The sequence below is a fragment of the Pipistrellus hanaki genome (assembly GCF_964339955.1).
Source record: "Pipistrellus hanaki genome assembly, chromosome: 10".
NCBI classification, from domain to species: domain Eukaryota; kingdom Metazoa; phylum Chordata; class Mammalia; order Chiroptera; family Vespertilionidae; genus Pipistrellus; species Pipistrellus hanaki.
The window spans coordinates 66,220,139-66,239,564 of record NC_140512.1 but is presented as its reverse complement, the minus strand read 5'-3'; the positions used below and the strand labels follow the sequence as shown (position 1 = coordinate 66,239,564).

The window sequence follows — 19,426 nt, the reverse complement described above, 5'->3', positions numbered from 1 at the left end:
AAAATTATTAATAACATCATTCACTAATATAGTCTCTAAAAATATCTAAGAGTTCTTTAGCCAAGATATGAAATTTTATTAGCTACTTAATTTGTTAGAATCAGCTGGTATCATTTATAATTCACTAGACATTGGCTGTAGAGAGGAGCAATGCTCATAAACGGTATGCCCTTTAAGAGCCACAGAACCTACATGTGGAAACCAAGATGTCTTCAAGAAGTGTGAGCTTGGTGTTAAAATCAATGATATCAACAACTGATTATTGAACACATGCTAGGCATTGGGGATATGCCAGTAAGATAAGAAATTCCTATTATTATACAGCTTAAATTGTAAGGGATGGAGAATGATGGTGTGTGTGTGTGTGTGTGTGTGTGTGTGTATATATATATATGGCTAATATGCTAAGTGTCTGACCATTCGATGGGTAACTTTGATGCACACTGACCACCAGGGGGCAGACACTCAATGCAGGAGCTGCCAGCTGCAGTGACTTGGCAGCAGCAGTTCTCAGGTGATGCATCTTGAAACCAGAGAGGAGGAAACCTGATTCCCCATGGGGCTATGTGATTTCACCTTCACCTGTGGGTTAGGTTGTTGCTGAGACACTGTCGGGCCGAATCTAGTTTACTGCACACTTATGTTTGCAGACACATAAATGTAAGACAACTTTGCACATAACCTCTCTCACTCCCATACCTCTCAGGGGATGTCGGAGAGCTGGTTCCAGCCCAATCCCTGAAAGCCTTACTGAAAGGATCCCACCTGCTGAAAGGACCCCAATGTGAGGGAGGGACCATGGGAGGTTGGCTACAGGGCATGTCTGGCCAGTCTCACCCAGTCCTGTCCTGCGGGCCACCTTCTAATTAATTTCCATTCTTGTACAAATCCATGAACCGGGTCATTGTAAGTTTATAAAAGTAATATAGTTTCAGAGACTGATAAACCTTAAAAAAAAAATAGGTAGGGTAAGGTCATAGAGAATGATAGAAAATAGGGTGGAGAACAGCAATGGTTGAGTGTGTGGTCAATGATCTCTGAGAGGAGGTGATGCTGAACCATCTAAGTCAGTGGTTCTCAACCTTTCTAATGCAGTTCAACCCTTTAATACAGCTCCTCATGTTGTGGTGACCCCCAACCATAAAATTATTTTTGTTGTTGCTTCATTTGCTGCTGTTATGAATCGTAATATAAATATCTGTGTTTTCCGATGGTAGGATCTAGAGCAGTGGTTCTCAACTTGTGAGTTGTGACCCACAGGTTGAGAACCACTAGCAGGGTTGCCTCAGCCCAACCTGCACCATCTCCAATCTGGGACTCCTTGAGTGATGTCCAACTGCCTGCCCATTTAGGTCCGATCCCATCGGGCAGTCAGACATGCCTCTCACAATCCAGGACTGGTTCCTAACTGCTCGCCTGCCTGCCTGCCTGATTGCCCCTTACTGCTTCTGCCTGCCAGCCTAATCACCCCCTAATCACTCCCCTGCCAACCTGATTGATGCCTAAGTACTCCCCTGCTGGCCCAATTACCCTTAACTGCCCTCCCCTGCCAGCCTGGTCGCCCCTAACTGTCCTCCCCTGCAGGCCTGGTCCCCCCAACTCCCATCCCTGCAGGCCTGGTCTCCCCCAACTGCCCTTCTCCACAGGTCATCTTGTGGTAGCCATCTTGTGTCCACATAGGGGGAGCCATCTTGTATGTTGGAGTGATGATCAATTTGCATATTATCTCTGTATTATATAGGATTCTTTTTTATAGAAGAAAACATATTTTTTAACAATTTTAGAAATCTGAATTATCTTATTTTTTCTTTCCTCTTTCAATCACGAGGATCCAGAATCGCCAAAATAATAATTTTCAGTAAAACTCATAGTATAGGCATAAATAATTTAAGATTTGCCACCTTTTGATCACTCAGCATCATGAAATTTACCAGAAGTTATGGCTTAAGCAATGAGAATTCTTGTGTTACTTTGGTCTACTTACCATTATGTCTAGATTGTTCTTCCACCTGCAGGGGGAGGGGTCAGAGGACTAACTCTCCTCTCCATCTTATTCTGTTATCTTTCTCCACTTTCCCTACCTTTCCCATCCCAATCATGCCCACATACCTCTTGGTCACTCAGCATCACTGTACATGCTTTTTGGGTTGTGGGAGTGGGAAAATGGTTTGATTAGCACTTCCATTTTTCTATTAGACATTGTAGATAAACATAATAAAAAAAGAACAAAGATTTAGGAGCCACAGGCCATTAGGTTTAAATTCTGTCACTTAGTGATTTAGGCAACATATTCATACAAGCCTCTACCTCCTCATCTGTAAAATGTAATGATTTCTAACTTTAAATGAGATTAATCATGATTATGAATGTAAAGCACTAGAATACAGTTGATATTCCATAAACAATACCAATTATAAAGACAACTACCTTTTCCCAGAAGTTTTTATATATTTAATATAATATTTTAAGAGCAAAGACATTCAAGTCAGGCCACCTTATACTGCATTTAAGATTTGTGACTTTGTATATGTTTTTGAACCTTGCTTCTACTTTGTTTCCTTATCCATAACTTGTTAAAATAAGAATAAATAGGGTAAAGGAAGTCAAATACATGGTGACAGAAGGATATTTTATTTTGGATGGTAAACACATAATGAAAAACACTCATGATGCATCATAGAACTGTACACTTAAAACCTATATAATTTTGATAAACAAAGTCACTCCAATAAATTTAAGTGAAGAAATGTTTGAAAAAAAAATATCAACTGCATTGGATTGTAGTGAGGATTAAAGAGCATCTCTCTATATAAAGCCTAAGTGAGCAGACGACCAGACAACCAGCTATGACACGCACGGATCACCAGGGGGCAGACACTCAATGCAGGAGCTGCCCCCTGGTGGTCAGTGCGCTCCCACAGGGGCAGCACCACTCAGTTGACAAAAGGGCACCAGAGGCCGGGCTCACAGCTGGTGAGTGCAGCTGCTGTGGCACAAGCCTCTCTGACAGACACTCCCCCTGTGCACCCAGCAGTGGTGGCAGGCACAGCGGGGCGGGGGTGAGCGGGGCTGTGTAGCACCAGCCCTGGCTCAGGTGCCTCCCTGGCCACCTGCTGCTTCCTGCACTACTTCATGCAGAGGACTAGAGCCCCACAAGCCTTACCCACCAGCTCGTGGGTTTTCAATGGCATGAAGGTCCGCTGGTCCCCACAGGCCAGGGCGAGGGACCCCACTGATGCACGGAATGGTGCACCGGGCCTCTAGAAAGGTTCATAAAGACCAGGTGAAAGCACAGTACTTAGAACATATAAGTATTATTTTATAAGTTAAATATTGCAAACAACAGTGTTTCAATTACTTGTTTGAAAATTACAGATACGAGTGCAAAGATTGTGTCTAGGTCTTATATTTTCATTCTTCATAAAGTAAGTTAGTTTGTATAATCTTAACCAGGGAGTTGTTACAACAAGTAGGGGATTTATTCTGCCAGTTATAAAGTAAAGGAGACATTTAGATAATATCTTCTCAATTGATTCATGTAATAAGCATATTCAGGACTTCAAAATGATAATTGCCAAACGTAGTTTTATTTTGAACTTAGTGTTTACTGTTTTTCTCTGACACTTTTGTTATCCTTCATAACATCATTTTCTCTTTTCATTCATTTCTTTTGATATGTCTTATTTATAAATCTGTTTCTCTTTCACTTCCTCACTAATAAAAACTTAATATTAACTGACAATAAGTAAACTCTGGTAGAAGTTGAATAATCTTCAAATAGAATTTGCTGGATTTTTTTCTATAGATCTTTAGTATTATTCTGAACACCATTATTCTCAGTACTATTCCCAACTTGGTAGTCTTTAGCCAATGCTAGTAACTGATTATTTAAGAAAAAATCTATAGTGCTAATGGTGTAAAGTCATTTATTGTTGTATGTTAATTATGCTGTAGCATTACTTTTATTATTAACATCAATCCAAAGACAACACTAATCTCATTAGGTGAACTTTACCTTGTGGCTCTTGTTTCCATTTTGTAGCTGGCTTGAGTCCTGCTGAGATTCAGCAGTTATGGAAAGAAGTGACTGGAGTTCACAGCATGGAAGACAATGGCATCAAACACGGAGGGCTAGACCTCACCACTAACAACTCCTCCTTGACTACCTCCCCCACCACTTCCAAAGCCTCACCCCCAATCACCCATCACTCCATCGTGAACGGACAGTCTTCAGTTCTGAACACAAGGCGGGACAGGTGAACCTCACAGCCCCACGAGATTTGTCTTATGGTTATCTCTCACCAAACGTCACTTTCACTGTCAATTCAAACTAAACATTATGATTTGTGCTAACAAAGGGAAAACGTATAAAACAGCAAATTAAATGGAGATCTTTAGATTATTTATCTTGCGTATTATTTTTTATTTCAAAACAGCAGTTTAAATACTAGCAGTTTTATGGCTACAGTGGTCATTTACCTGAAAAAAAGTTACTTTTAATAAGTTCATGTGAAACTATCATGTTGATGTACTTTTATTACTAAGATGATGTTATTAACCTGAATTCCATCAGGACATTTTACCATTTTGTAACTTAACCAGTTTCACACATGAGCTTAGACATCAGAATAGATAGATAGATAGATAGATAGATAGATAGATAGATAGATATAGATGATGGGGGAAATATGTAAAAATAAACTTATGCTGATAACTTTCTGAATAAGTTTTACTCAAAATTCATAAGTTAAAATTATTTTATTGAAGTTACCACGTTGAGTACATTGTGTTGGATAATTTTTAAAGTTACTGTTTTACTTTACTTGTATAAAGACTGCCTTTGTAGGAGGAGCACCCATGTGATTTTGTCCATTTAGTTCCATTTAACCAGGGATGTGGATACCTACCCAAGGCCTTTAAAGTCATTTACGTGACACATGTAAGCTAAAATATTTCTCAACATGAAAAGTAGCTTTTTAAAAGGTGAAACATAAGTGGAAGATTTCTTAAAGTGTCTGAGGCATTTATGATAGATAGCTTTCAAATTTGAGTGTAGTGGAATGATAGTGTTGTTTGTTTATTTATTTATTTATTAAATATATTTTATTGATTTTACACAGAGAGGAAGAGAGAGGGATAGAGAGTTAGAAACGTCGATGAGAGAGAAACATCGACCAGCTGCCTCTTGCACACCCCCTACTGGGGATGTGCCCACAACCAAGGTACATGCCCTTGACCGGAATCGAACCCAGGACCTTTCAGTCCGCAGGCCGACACTCTATCCACTGAGCCAAACCAGTTTTGGTGATAGTGTTATTTAATGTAATACAAATATCTGCCTAGCTGCAACAGATATTTTTTTCATAAAATTATATTTTTAAAGACACATTTAATTACAGTATGTTTAAAATAGAATGTTATCATTTGGCAATGTTTTTGAGTATCATGAAACATTTTTTCTTGTTAACTTGCATTAATATAAAATGGTATTCCTCAGAATGCTTTCACACTTGTTTTAATTGAGATTAATTTGTTGATTGTATATTCCAGACGTTGGTTGTTTTCTCTAGGATCTCTCCATCTGATATAATACATATCAAAGGAGCATTTTTAAATCAATTGTTACTAGTGGACATATATATATGATTCACATGTATATACTGAACAATTTAAATCTAATGCTCTTTTTTTTAAAAAGAGCATTTCAAAAATCTTATTATTCTCTTAAAGATACAGGTGGTTTTTTTCCCTTAACCACATATGAATAAATATATATACTTCTTCAGTGGTAAATGTTACAGTAAGGTCGTATGGCAGGATTAGCATATGATATTATGCAGTCCTCTTGGTTTTTCATCCTTTATTAACAGTTGTCTTTGGTTCTATTTCCCATCTAATTGGAACATCATCTAGCCTTGGCAGTTGAACTATTCAGTGGAACGATTAAATTTTCCTGAGTGCTCTGAGCTGAATTGGCCTGTTTTGACCTGTTTGTCACTGGGTGTAACCTGACAGGCTCTCGCAGCCTGCAGCGATTATGGCTTTTGGAGGTGAATCTGATGCATGTTCCTTTGCTGCAGCTCGTCGCACGAGGAGACTGGAGCCTCTCACACTCTCTACGGCCATGGAGTCTGCAAATGGCCCGGCTGTGAAAGCATTTGTGAAGATTTTGGACAGTTTTTAAAGTATGTGTTTAACCTTTTTTAGGGGTGAACGTGGGTTAATGGGGGTGATAGGCACATTGTTTTACATAAACAAAAGGTCCATCATGAGGGATGCTAAGTTTTCTTTATTTCAACAAGTGGGTTAGCAAAGTCAGACGAAGAAGTTTAACTGTTCGTCTTTTCTTTGCATGAGAAAATGTACAAATCATTCAATAGAGCTTTGTTTGCTTGTTTTGTTTTTTGTTCTTTTTAATCCTCACCCAAGGATACTTTTCCATTGATTTTTAGAGAGAGGGAAAGACAGAGAGGGATATCTATGTGAGAGAAACACATTGCTTGGTTGCCTCCTGCACATACCCAAACCAGGGCCTGGGCTGGGGAGAAGCCTGAAACCAAGGTCTGAGACCTTGACTGGAATGGCCCCTTCAGTCTACAGGTCAACACTCTATCCACTGAGCAAAACCTGCTAGGCCAATAGAGGTTTTTGAATGAATGAAAAAATATTAGTTTACTATAACAGCATCATAAATAATTGGGACATATGCTTGCAGGGTTCACTAAAATTTCAGTTTTTAATTAAAATGTCAAGTAAAACTATATAAGGAGTCATATTACATATGTGTATTTTAAACATAAACACTTTATAGGTTTATTTTTTAATTGCAAACTTTATATTTCTTACTTTAAATAATGATATTTAAGATGTATATTTAACAGATGCATATAAAAATGAAAAAAAAACCTACAAGTTAAAATAAGCTAAAATTTTAAGATATTTATGTTTTATCCACATGGACACTTGTTGCCCCAGCATCATAAAGAAACATACATGGCTGTATGTATGTATGATAGTTTGTATGCCTTCTCTAGCTTAAAATTAAAACTTGAAGTATCTTTAATTTTTTTATACAGTGACAATTTATCATTTACTTTCTAAAAGACTCTTTTTCAAATGAGAATATACATTTTTTCCGTGACTATTTTCCATGCACAAGTCCAGTGTACAAGAGTCCTAACCAGAGCTGCAGAGAGATTTATGGAGATGAGTAACTTCACAGGCTGAGACTCTTATGTTGTCATGGAGCAGCTAACAGGGTGAATGAACTGTTTCATGCTTCATCAACAATTAAGTTAATTAGCTCATTTGAAATTGCACTGCTATTTTGCCAGGATGTTGGCAGAAACATCAGAAAGATGTGTTTACAAATGGCAGACTACAGGGTATAGAGCAAAGGCACCTTAGCAACAAGGCACACATACTTGATATAACTTTATTACTTCTACAAGGATTATTTTAAAACACTTCTTATTACTGACCACTTTAAAGAAAATATGCTTCCTATATTGTTATGACTTTTTTAAATGTCCTGAAATGAATATTTGCACTCCTATTGTATCAAAATAGTTGTGAGCTGTCATTTAGTTTGTTATGAAACTGATTTGAGTGTTCTAATCTAAGCAGAGCATTTAAAATGTCAGGTAACTTTGCTCAAGTTTTCCTGTCTTGGAAAAATAACATTTGCTAAAACAAAGACAGAGTATAGGTATATTAATTTTTTTAAGAACTAATTTCTTCATTTGGTCATATTAGTCCTTATCAATATTATTTATTATCACTAAGGTTAATTACAGGATTAATGCTGTTTCTTCAGTATGGTAATTTAAACCATCGAATCAGCCCAGTCACAATACATTTTATTGCTTCAAGTTATGCTTTCTGACAAAACTCAAAATAAGTCTTTAAGAAAATACCATATATTTTCTTCAGGGTGATTTTCTTTATAGCACATGTAAAGGAGCGTTTTTATTAATCTTAAATACTTATCTATATTTTATTACTAATAAGAAGATCAATAGGAACCCTCATTTTACCCTTCAAGTGTCTTTTTTATAATCATGCTAGTATTTTTTAGACTGAAGAATTATAAGTAGGAAAGCATTTTCTTTCAATTAAATATCAACTTTGGTTCCAAAGACTGACCATTTTTCCGACCCATTAAATTTATAGGGATGACAGAACAAATGACAGCAGATTTTAAGGCCTTTCTGTTAGTTCATTTTTTTATTATATGCTTTAAATTCCCTAAACCACAGATCTGTGATAATTTCTGTTAATAGAGCTAATGCCAGTGTACTGTACTGAAATGAAATATTAATAAGACAAATTTCCATACTGATATTGTCTTTTTTCTTAAAATGTGTGTGAAATTTTAAGAGAAATAAATAATAATTTTATTAAATTAATTTCACTTTATTTAATGACTTTGTGGAAGATGAAATGAAGAGGCATCACCACTAATAAAGATTTTCTTGAAACGAAGATTTTGCTTTTCTTTTGTAATCATGGAGAGAACTGAGTCTTGGAACAAAATAAGTCAGACAAACCAGAAAGCTATGAAAGGTTTTTAGCTCTCTCTTTTCTTGTTTATCCATTCTCTGGAAATTTTATAGCCAGTGTTTTTATAAAACTTTTTTAAAGAAAATAATGGGGCATTTTTATTTCTAAAATGCACTAGAAATAAACTACATAGCTTGAACTTTATTTGGTGTCAGACAACTTATTCATTGTTTGAAATCAAGTAAACTATCCATTATTACTACTTAGCCTACATGTTAAATAACAAATAATAAAATAAATTATATTAAATCCCAAATTCCCTTTTTTACATTACTTTCCCAAGTTGGCAGAATCTCTCACTGATTTTGCCCAGCATCAAATGAAAAGTCTCCAGAAGAGAGTTGCATATATAAATATGTGTGTACATATATAGTATGTACATATGTGACTATGTGCATATAAATGTATATGTATGTTATATATGTACATACATTATTTAAATATTCAATATTAAGTATTCAGTTGAAACATTATTTTCTATTGCATAAAAAAGCTTAAGATTAAATTATAAACTTTTATTTGTAATAGCCAAAAAAAAGCAGAAAATAAAAGAAGAAGAAGAAAATTTAGGCTAAATAGGTACTTAGGAAAATGTTTTGAATTTTTCTGTAAAGTAGGCGTTGACAGAAGCTTATCATTTTTCTGACCAATAACTGAAGACTATACTAGATTACTAAAGCCATTTAATATTAGTTCTTCGTTACTGTCTTATTAATGTCGAAGTGTAATAACAACTGACAAAACCTGTGTAGTTAGGCTGCAGATTTATTGTTCCTCTGGACCTCAGTCAGCTGGAATGTAGGTGGATTGACTTCTAGATCTTAATCCAAAAGGTTTGCAGTATTGCATTCCAGGTAGCAGACAAGCGCTCCTGAACTTGCGTATGCGTAGATGCCAGCAAACAAAACATGGTCTGAGATACAAAGATGGACAGACTCGCTTTGAAGAAGGGCAGACTGCTTAGTGCCATAAAAATATCCATCTGTTAAAGAGTCATCAGCTGATAATAAATGAATCGGGTTTATTTACAAAGACTACATTTTTAAGTCTTGACACTGCACAAAGAACAATAGAAGAGGTGGTGGAAATAGTTTACTAAATGGGGACTATGTTGTCTCCTTTTCCCGTAGCTGACTAGAAATCGCGCTTCTGCTTAGTGTGTATTGTCTATGTCTTTGTCTTTGACTAGGCAGCATGGCTACAAAATTATGACCTCAAGAAAGCATTCTTTGAACTTGTCAGAATGTTGTTTCTTTTGGTGACAGTGCCCCCATCTCTCAAAACTAAGGCATCTCACATAATCAGCTAAATGAATAGTGACAGCTAACATTTTGTATTTAAACTCCTGTCAGTGTTTAAACATAAAAAGCTTGATGCAAAATAAATCAAACACAGTGATTTGCAAGTGAAACATTTTGTACAAAAAAAAAAAAAAAGTCTAACATAGTTGGATTAAATCCGATCTCTTTTTAGCTTATAAAATATGATAACTCCAAATGAATTTGAAAAATCTAGAGTTTAAAATTGAATTGCTAATCGGCTGTGCATACAATCGAAGCTACCACATGCGTTCATAACCTTAAAAGCTTCGCTAAAGAGAATTGTGCGTTAACTACGCTGGACGGGCCCTTTTCTACTTTTCATCTTTCTGAAGTGCTTGCTTCACTGTTTTTAGAAAGAATTTGACTGCTTACTTACATTTTTTTTTCCGTCTCCACTACCCACCTGGCACACAGATTCAACGCCGTTTTGAAAGAACGTCAGTAGACCACATCGTTTATTCCATTTTGAAAACAAAAATCAATATACCTATAAAGTGACCTATAAATTAGAGCTGGCTCGCACAATGTTTGTTCAGTGCTGCCTTTCTGAATGCACCCTGTGCATTTTCCCTTCACCTCTGTGTTTGAACTGCAGTCTCGGTAAGAAGCTCATTAGGGGACATTAGGGACTGGAGCTAACCAGAATTCCAGCGCTTGCTTTGCTCTTATTAATGCATAGTAGAGTAGAATGCATTTAAATATTTCATAGATATTCAGTAATTTGTGTGTAATCGTCTTGTTAGCAGACCAGTAGAAGTAGAACAGGCCTGTGAAATGGCGTTAGTGATTGCATGTGTAATTTACAGACCTTTGCCATCAGAAAGCATATTATTGTGGGCTAGTATGAAGCTGTGAAATAGAACTAGCGATAAGTAAAAAAAAAAAAAAGAAAAGAAAGAAAGAAAGAAAAAAGAAACTTAATAAAGGTTTCGTAACAAGCATCTTCAGGGATAACAACCCCACTTGGTCATTTTGAAGCAGCTATAATTTATGACATAGGCAATATATCAAATGCATAAGATAGTATTATGGAGCATTCATATGAAAAGGGTATTTGCAACATTAGTTCCAACTTCCTGCAAGGGACATGATTAAATGATTAATGAAATGTCCCTTTGCATATGCATTTTGAAACAGCAATTAGGCACTGACTGAGAAAAATCCACCAATCCTCTCATTTCTCAGTATTATCTCATTCTTGATTTATAAATCATAGGGAATTTTTGAACAGCAATATGTAGTACCTGAGATAGTTATAAAAGCATAAAACAGAATAAATTTGGACACAAAACAGTCACAAATACATACATTCATCATTTAATATTAATATTCAGCCTATTTATTTAGTCTCAGTACATTGTATTTATATCCAACACTATGTCTGCACTTTGATTGGCATAATTAAGTAGGGAGAATGAATAGGCACTATTATTTTACATATCACTGGTAAACAATAGCAACGAAGGGAGAAGGGAGATGTGGCAGAGGTATGTATGTGTTTTTCAAGTTCTCAGTAATCCACTGGAGGCTGTTCTATAAATGATCATTGAAGGGCTGCAAGCTAGCCTATAATTACAGGAAAGAAAGTGGCAGCTCTGGCATTTCATAACTATGTGTCCTCGAAAAGTGCTTTGTGAGTTTGTCACCAATGATAATTTAGATAGAGGCTCATTACTGAACATCACAACACTTTAAAAACCTTTCGCCTTCATACAGGAGAATAAAGGACTATTTTAATGACAAGGTTCTTTTGTGTCCCACTGAAAAATTCAATCAAGACAAAACCTCATTGACTGTTATTGTAGTCCATAGTCTCCATTCTAATAAGCACTGTATAGATAAATTGAATAGGTTTCGAAGACCCAAATATATTAATGCAAACATTTTATACATTTTTTAGTTCTTTAAGTATAGGATAATTATTGCTGAGGTGTACACAAGTGTAAAAAATAACCCCTCTAAAAGGGATTTTTATGCAAAAATAAACATGTTCTACAGCATATATCTTTTCTTATGAAGCTGTGTGTTCTATTTATTGTGTTCCATTTACATTCTAGTCTTTGTGGATATCTATAGCACTTTTAAAAAATTTTCCTCATGTAGACTGATTGTGGGATAAATGTGTGTGTTCCCCAAGAGTTCGTAGTGAAAACACCCACAAGAAAAATACAACGATATTAAAGCTAAGAATACAATGACCATTGTAATGCACTGATAGACCACAATCTCATTGTTCACTGAAATTTTGGTGAAAACTCTGAAGAACAACTTTTAAATATCTTGTTAACTAGGAATTAGTGACACTTTACATCATAAGCTAACCTCCAGTTTAGCATTCATGCCTCCTTTCCAAAAAGAGTGAGTGGATTTTAGTGGAGTTACAATCAGGTTCACAGGAGCTGAGCAGAGCTGAGCTGAGGGCAGACAGGGACAGTGCAGGGGCTGCTCCTGTGGCTGAACCCCCACCTCAGACTTGGCCTGATGCCCCTCACTCTTTTAGCCCAGTTTCCCTTCAACCAGGAATGACGATTGTGACAAGACACATGCAAGTCTGTTGTGACGACCAGTGAGGATGTGTTAAAACGAATGGATTTAATTTTTCAAGGGAAGGGGCAAAATAGAACAAAGGTTTCCAATTGCTGAACTCAGATCTACTAACAAATGCATCTACTTGTTTATAAATTAGTTCTTTCTCAGAAATGCCATCTCAATTCTTATATTAATATGTTGCATATATATCGCCCTATATATATTTTCTTCACTACTCATTTCAAGAAACTTTTGTTGGTATAGTTTCAAGATGTCCCTTTTTCCCTGCTGTGCAGGGAAATGGGACTTCAGGGCAGTGCCTTCGAAGTGGAGCAGATGCTACTGAGACACACATTGTCTAACTCTCTGTTTTGTGTCTTGTGTTTGTTTAGGCACCTTAACAATGAGCACGCGTTGGATGACCGGAGCACGGCGCAGTGCCGAGTGCAAATGCAGGTGGTCCAGCAGCTAGAGATACAGGTTTGCCGATGCCAACGTCATGGGCTCCTCTCTCATGTTTCTGCTGTGTCACACTGAGTCCTGGGCACATTCTGAGTCTTTTAACACAAAGCCTAATAGCAGTACATGGAATGTTAGGTTCTTTATAATGATGGCAACAATTGATAACTCGGGATGGGTGGATATCGCTTAATGTACTTACCACGTAGACATATAACCTACATATTACATCATCTATGTTTGAAGATCCAAAGAGTCAAATCTCAGTTTCCCCCAAATTGGATATGATTTTATTGCAAAGACAGTTTTTACATGATCCCCTCCCCCCCATTAGATTGTATTGTATTGTACAACAAAAATCTTTATAGCATCATGCCTGTAGCATATTACTCTGAGAAAAACCTTCTCCTTTTCTATCTTTGGTGTATTTTTAATTGAAGAACTTGCAAAAAAAATTTAAGACTTGTCTGTACTGGAGTTATGACTACAAATAATTTATAATGTCACAGATAGTAATGTATTATATCAAGTGCTGCTAATTGAAGTTAAAACAGTTTAGTTAACGTTGGAACAGCATTCAGCCAAAAATAAACAGGACTCATAAAACAGGTCAGAAGCAGTTACATCACTGTTTCATTCTCACTACGCTTGTCCTGCCCTTCAAGGCCTCTTCCAGTGTTTCAACTTAAATGTGTTTTTTTTCTTTTTTCTCAGTCAGACCCATACTTTGTGTTATTGGAATAATCATACAGTTTATACCTTTCTTCACACTTTACTACATCTTGATGTGTTGTAAACCCATTACACTGTTAGCTATTCTCCAGAGAGCTGTTAAAAATGTTTATTTTGACTTGTAAAATAATCAAGGACACACAACTTGCATAATCAGTGATGTCCTTCTAGAAAACTTTCTGCAGACCTCTTTACCACCGACTCAAGGTGGAGGAAAGCATAAAAGTTCAGCTGATGAAGACACGGTCTGCAGTGTGACCAATTATGTCTTTTTTTCCTTCTTCTTCTTTTCTTTTCCTTTCTTCTCTGCTGGGCCTGACGGGTGGGAAAGTAAGGTCCGTCACTGGTAATGAGACCCAGTGCAAGGATGGAAGCCGACTCGGTGGCAGAGTTCAGCGTCTCCCGCCGCCTGGTCCCTGTCACTCCATCGGGTTAGATTGATGATGGCAGATTGGAGGGGCACTAACTGGACCTCAGTGGGGATGCGTGAAGTGCCGAGACAACCCTGGCAGGCGCTCGGCTTTGAGAACCCTTCACCCCTTCATGGCTGTTGGCACCGGTCCATCGCTAACAGTGTCCACAGGACTTTAAAGAGGCACCATGGGTCCTCTAATTTATGGTTTTAGTAACTTGTGACTGTCAGGACAGCGGTGACCTCAATTCTCTTATTGACAAAAAGATGAAGTGTTATTTGTTTTCTCTGACCTTTTAACATAAGGAAAGCTATCCAAGCCCCCATTCCTAGCTAAAGTTGCGCTTCCTCCCAGCTAAGTTCCTGGGACACAGACTTTTATATGCAGGAATCATTACTCCCAGACAGGCCCAATGATGAGATGGATCGCCGCGATAAAATAGCTGTATCAGTCATTTCTAAAATGCTTCTGATCTCGCTCGTTCTTAACAGCTTTCTAAGGAACGAGAACGTCTCCAAGCGATGATGACCCACTTGCACATGCGACCCTCAGAGCCCAAGCCGTCTCCCAAACCGGTAAGTGCATATTGCTCTATAAACAGTAAATAGCTCTCCCGGTGTAGCCGAGTGGGAAAATGGACAATTCAGTGACAGCCAGACAACAACGAGAGGGATGGGCACTATGGCAATAAAATGAAAGCAAAATGCAATTGCTTGTCAAATTGTATGTTTCTTTTAAAGTAATGCTATCTTTTACAAAATCCATCCAATCTGCTCCATGGGTGACGCCAAACAAAGTACACCTATCAGTGCGCAAATCACTGCCTTGGTGCTGAAGCGAGAGGGTATCTTTCTGTGATAGGTTTACAGATATTAACGGGAAGCCCACTCTGAGCACCCTGAAAAGCAGGGGCAGTACAAATCACACACAGAAAGGTGTGTGGCGTGCTGAGAAGGGCTCCCATCAATGCTAACATACATACAAATAGGTTTTTTTAATCAAATATCTTCTCCAAAATGTCCGAGTATTTTCAGAGTCAATTTTCTCCCATTTCTTTGGTGGTTATTTCAGTTAAATTGTCTTTCACATATTAATGTGTTTTACTAGATAGAACACATATAGTTAATTCTTATGCTAAAGGAAAATGGGTGATTATAGAACATAATAACTGCAGTTTCCCTTAAGAAATATATATAAAATTGGAGCACAACCTGATAATGTTGTCAGGTATACAGTATACTTTACCTCACTCTGCAAATGTTTGCTCAGAAACTTAAAGTAATCAGCTGGGTGACTAACTGGTTTAATGAAAGTGTGGGGGCTTTAATAAGTCTCCTGTATAGCCTGATGCTTAGTGATATCAGTTTTGACTCCTCCATTTCTTCAGAAAAAAAAAATCATTTGGTTTTGTAGTAGGAGGGAAGATAAAAGACAGACTACACTCTACGAGTTTTTCCTAATATCTCTGACATCACTCATTGATATTATTCAAAATTCACTTTTTTGCATACAGAACATGTTTCCTTAAACTGTGCTAAGGTATTAGAGTTTTTGTCTTTGCTACATTTAAGTGTAGGGTACCGCAAACACATTTTAATAGAAAGAAAGGAGAAATGTATCATTTGAATCGGACATATTACTTTTTTAAACTCTAGAATGGCTAAGTTTCTAATTAAAAAAATAAACTTTTGAAGATCTTTTTGACCCTTTATTTATGATTTTTTTCCATAAGTTGCCCCCCCCAATTGCTTCTATAGTATAATGTAGATAATCACAAAACAGAATAATTGTCTCATAAATCCATCAGGAATCTGCAGCTTGTTCTTTTCCAATTAATTATTCAATCAGTAAATTTTTAAAAACTCTAGCAGCATGGTTACATCTACACTAATAAAGAATTTTCAGCCTATAATCCACAACAGAACCTGAATGAATAATGTAATTGAAGTATTACATTACATAAACCACACATGAAAGAATTGCTAATTGCGTTTGATGGTGGGCAATTAATATAGAATCTTAGATGAGCGATTTAAAATGAAACCACAGTTTAAAGTTCCCTTTGGAACTGGCGATATCTGAGGCGAGCAAAATGCACTGCTGGCCTCCGATTGGTTTCAAAGAAGAGTGGTCAATACACACACCCTTAAAAATACCCTAAAGTTTACACACTGTACAAAAGGAGCTTCAAAATTGATATAATAGTAGATATTTATGGTCTCATGTGCCGTGGCTCAGTTGAGACGGCCCACACATTTGATAAATATTAATAGCAAGAATTTATTACCAAAGAGAAATGAGCTCTGTTGGTTCATCACGGCACCCTTAACAGCTATCAGTACATGAACACAAGGTGCAAGCGCACTGTCTATTATATGACCCCATTTACTCCCTGAATGGTACTTCATTAAATGGTACCTTTTGGCCATGCTATGGATGGATGAAAATCAAAGTTATCAAGGCTGTGAGTCCTGAATAATGAGTTTCACCCAACCTTGACTATATTCTGATGAGCTGATGTGGCTAAGTGCTGATCCCGGCTTTTACATGCTTCCTTTTCGTTAGTAATAAATTCTATTTTATCAGTTTGTGATTGCACACTTCCAAACACGGTTTGCTTATTACGGCAGGACGGCGGGATAAGCTTCCGTAACAGTGTAAACACGGGTAGTTTGCATAGAAAAGGATGCATGTCTCCGGTTTTCACAACTTTTACCACGTCCACGAGATGTTCAGTGTCCTGTCAGGTATTCATCAGGATAGATCTTCCCTTGATTTGCAATGTTGGCATTTTTTTTTTTTCCTGGCCTCAGAATATGACATTTTATTCTGGTTTATGACTTCTAAAAGTGTCTGTGCAACCATTTAACTGAGTTGGTTAAGTAGGGAGAAGAGCTTTGTTTTTCTAATTTTAACATGCAGTTACGCAATGCTGCCGATAAGATCTAAATCACGACTAATTAGACATTCGGTTGTTGATTTGAAGAAAAAAAAAATAAATAAAACATCATCTGCAGCATTGCACACATGGATTCCAGTGCATCTCCCTGCATTTCTCAGACTAGAGGTATTTTTGCACATCCCAAGGTCTCTTACACCAGTGGCTTTTTTGCAATGAAGACGATGTTGTTTGAGTGTGTAGTAAGCGTAGTAAATGCAGCATTTAGTAGCATTATCTCAGCTTTTATTTATGTATGTCACAGAGAATCCCCAGCCCGGGCTGCTGGCTCAGAGTGCGAGCAGAATAACAGTTTGTGGTTTATTGGGAACAGATGCACTAGGGGATGCCTTGGGGGTGCCAGTCGTTATTATTAGACTGCTAATGTGCTTCTCCTGGCTGCAGCCCAAGAAGGAAGAACAATTAGCTGGCATATGTTAATTTTTGTTTCCCTAACAAATCTCTCTCCTGACTAAATGTGTAAAACAAATCCACAAAGAAAGATCAATCAATGCTGTACACATCATTTTCTCCCCATTAAGAAAAGGTTTATCTTAAGAAGCGTATGTGGGATTTGAAAAAGGCAGGTGTTGCTAAATTACATATAAAAGCCGAATATTCTCCATGTAGCCACTAAGCAGTGACTTCAGAGAGCAGCAGAACAATTACAACTAGTTTTCTTGCTTGGTTGCATAGATTACTGCACAAAATGAAAGGTCAGTAGATTACCTCTTATGCATATCATCTGACTGTATGGCAGAAATCTTTTTATGTGCTGCCCTACATAAAAAAAAAAAATTTTTTTTTGCTAATTGGATGCTATTTATGACCAAGGTGTGTGGTAAATATGACAGAGATGATACGGGGTTTTTGATCCCGAAGAGGAGGGCTTCTCTGAGGGGCGTGATGAAGGGCACACCGCTAAACAGCTCGCATACATTCTCACCTTTTTTCTTTTTTTCTACCCTGACACCCACTTTCCAGGGTACATCAGCCTTAAGTGACACTGTAATCATAAATTGAAAATGATACTTCCAGAGGAATTGGCAAACTTGACATTTCATTATATTTGTTAACACATGCCACAAATGATTGTTAGTGAGGAAATTCCATTTCCCTCTCTCCATCTCCAATCAGATTTAATTTGAAAATTTTCAGCCTCCTCCGGCTAATTTGCAATTAAGACAATTTTGTTTGAATATGTAGTAATGTCATTACCATTCCACCAAATTAGCAAGGAGACTAAAGGTCAGTGTAAAATTTTCCAGCTGACTGGAGCCTCTCAGCTGAGATTTGGGACTAGGAAGGGGAGGAAAAAAAAAAAAAAATCCGGCAGCAACAGAATGGCAACTTATTTTGAATCCGATTGGCTGGAAACATCGCATCCTTCGTTCTTGCTGCTGTGGTTGCTTCACTGGGGGCTAGGCCTGCTTAACAACAGGGGCAGTCGGTGATCGGCAACTGGCTTTTATTTAAGAAAACGTACTTTCCCTGAAGTCTGGCAGGACCAGAAGGAGTTAGTCCTAAGTAACATTGCCAGAGATTATTAGATAACCTCTAACAGCATCCTCTAATTAGAGTTCTTATGATACAATTTCATCCTGTAATTAGCTGAGATTGGCTGCTTCATTTTGCAGCTTATTAGTGGCAACACAGCTGTAGAAGTGAATCCACTCTCATTTGTCAAACCTTTTTAAGTCTTTTTCTCTTGTCTCTACCTTTTTCCTGCCCATCTCTTGGGCCTTTGCAGCTAAATCTGGTGTCTAGTGTCACCATGTCGAAGAACATGTTGGAGACATCCCCACAGAGCTTACCTCAAACCCCTACCACACCAACGGCCCCAGTCACCCCGATTACCCAGGGACCCTCAGTAATCACCCCCGCCAGTGTGCCCAATGTGGGAGCCATACGAAGGCGACATTCAGACAAATACAACATTCCCATGTCATCAGGTAGGATATTCATGCTCGGCAGAGCGCTTTTACTTGGGGAGAGGAAAACTGAAGCTGAAGCAACTGCAGAAGGGGCCATGCCAGAGCCCAGAAGACTTGGCCATGATTTATGGAGTGATAATTGTTTTATTCCTGGTGAAGGCGGAGAGGGGTGATTCCCTAAGCACATTGTGATGAATTGTTCTTGGTGGTGGTTTGGGAAAGAAAGCTCTCCCCATTAGAGACAGCCAGAGATGTGCTGTCCAGATAGCCCATATCATCACCTCCATTCAAGGAGATCCTTTGATCTCCAAGGGAAGGCTGCATCAGTACAGCACCTGCGAGTAACAAGTGATGCTGTGTGAGGAGAGCCACCGGGAACGTGTAGGCAGCACTGTGGCTTCATGCTAGACAGTTCAGGTGCTCCCTAAGTCAAACCCCGCCACGGCTCCTCTGGTCTACCCACTGCCCGGCCTCAGAGGCAGGTGATGGTCAAGTTTGCATGGGACACAAATGTACCTTCTCCCCTTTCCTCCTCCT

The 19,426-nt window shown here is 37.8% G+C and overlaps 1 protein-coding gene across 1 annotated transcript in view; it reads left to right on the top strand.

Annotated features, from left to right (window-relative positions):
• Nucleotides 1–19,426, top strand: part of FOXP2 (forkhead box P2) — a 601,300-nt gene that overhangs the window by 549,540 nt on the left and 32,334 nt on the right. The window contains exons 10-14 of the mRNA XM_084896207.1: nt 4,043–4,256; nt 6,081–6,185; nt 12,806–12,893; nt 14,509–14,592; nt 18,706–18,907. Of these exons, the coding sequence (XP_084752333.1) occupies nt 4,043–4,256; nt 6,081–6,185; nt 12,806–12,893; nt 14,509–14,592; nt 18,706–18,907 (693 nt within the window). The remainder of the gene's footprint in view (nt 1–4,042; nt 4,257–6,080; nt 6,186–12,805; nt 12,894–14,508; nt 14,593–18,705; nt 18,908–19,426) is intronic.